The sequence below is a fragment of the Oryzias melastigma genome, linkage group LG15 (genome assembly GCF_002922805.2).
Source record: "Oryzias melastigma strain HK-1 linkage group LG15, ASM292280v2, whole genome shotgun sequence".
NCBI classification, from domain to species: Eukaryota; Metazoa; Chordata; class Actinopteri; order Beloniformes; family Adrianichthyidae; genus Oryzias; species Oryzias melastigma.
The window spans coordinates 8,901,810-8,902,741 of record NC_050526.1 but is presented as its reverse complement, the minus strand read 5'-3'; the positions used below and the strand labels follow the sequence as shown (position 1 = coordinate 8,902,741).

At 39.6% G+C, this 932-nt stretch overlaps 1 protein-coding gene across 1 annotated transcript in view; it reads left to right on the top strand.

Annotated features, from left to right (window-relative positions):
• Positions 1-232: 232 nt before the first annotated feature.
• Positions 233-932, top strand: part of LOC112161926 (cGMP-dependent protein kinase 2) — a gene marked incomplete in the record, with an annotated part of 23,059 nt that continues 22,359 nt past the window's right edge. Inside the window, 1 exon segment of the mRNA XM_024297481.2 lies at positions 233-477. Coding sequence (XP_024153249.1) covers positions 378-477 — 100 coding nt within the window.

The window sequence follows — 932 nt, the reverse complement described above, 5'->3', positions numbered from 1 at the left end:
CACCTGTGGCATCGTTGGTAACGCCAAAACACAAAATATTTAACGTACTGTAACTTTTCAACCATTAACGTGCCGCTTTTCTCCTTCGCAATCTACTGGAATTACGTTAATCATGTTAACAATTTTAAAAACTACAGCATATCAAAGAACATTGACAGTGGAGCTCCAGTGCTAAAAGGTTAAAAAATGTTTTGTATGGTAAGTATTGTGTAAAATATTAACAGAATGGAGTTGAATACAAACTAATTTAGTCTTGATGAGCACACCAAATTTCCTTCTTTCTCTGAAAGATTTCTTTCTTTTGTCCCAGCGCTAAGAGACTTATCAATGAGGCCATTGTGAGCAATGACTTTTTGAAGAAGCTGGAGCCACAGCACATGAGGGAGATGGTGGACTGCATGTATGAGAAGGTCTTCTCTGAGGGACAGCTGGTCATCCAGGAGGGGGAAGCTGGAAACTACCTCTATGTCCTGGCAGGTCAGTAAAACAAAACAGTTAACAAGAAACAAAACGCTGTTTATTATTGGAAATGTATTTGGTGTTTACAGTTCAGCCCTCACTGATCATGAAGACAACTTTTGGGTTGTTTCATCAGTTTTAACCACGTAAGACCCACGCTAACATGTGAGCTAACCCTCCAAACCTGCAGTCACAGGGCTGCAAGTTACTACTTTGGTAATCAGCCCTGACCCTTGGCAAAACGGGATAGCTTATGTTCTCGGGGTAATCTAACTCAAAACCTGATGTCCACGCAGGTGGATACCAGGTCTCAAGAGGTTAAAGAAATCTGGATTTTCACCTTTTCATCTAAGCAGTTTTTAAATGTTAGAGTCCAAGCTTCCAAAAATCTATCAATTTTCATGTTGCAAGAGTCCAAACCTTTAAGACCATTGTTGGGCATCTCACTTCAAAAAAGTAATTAGTTATAGTTA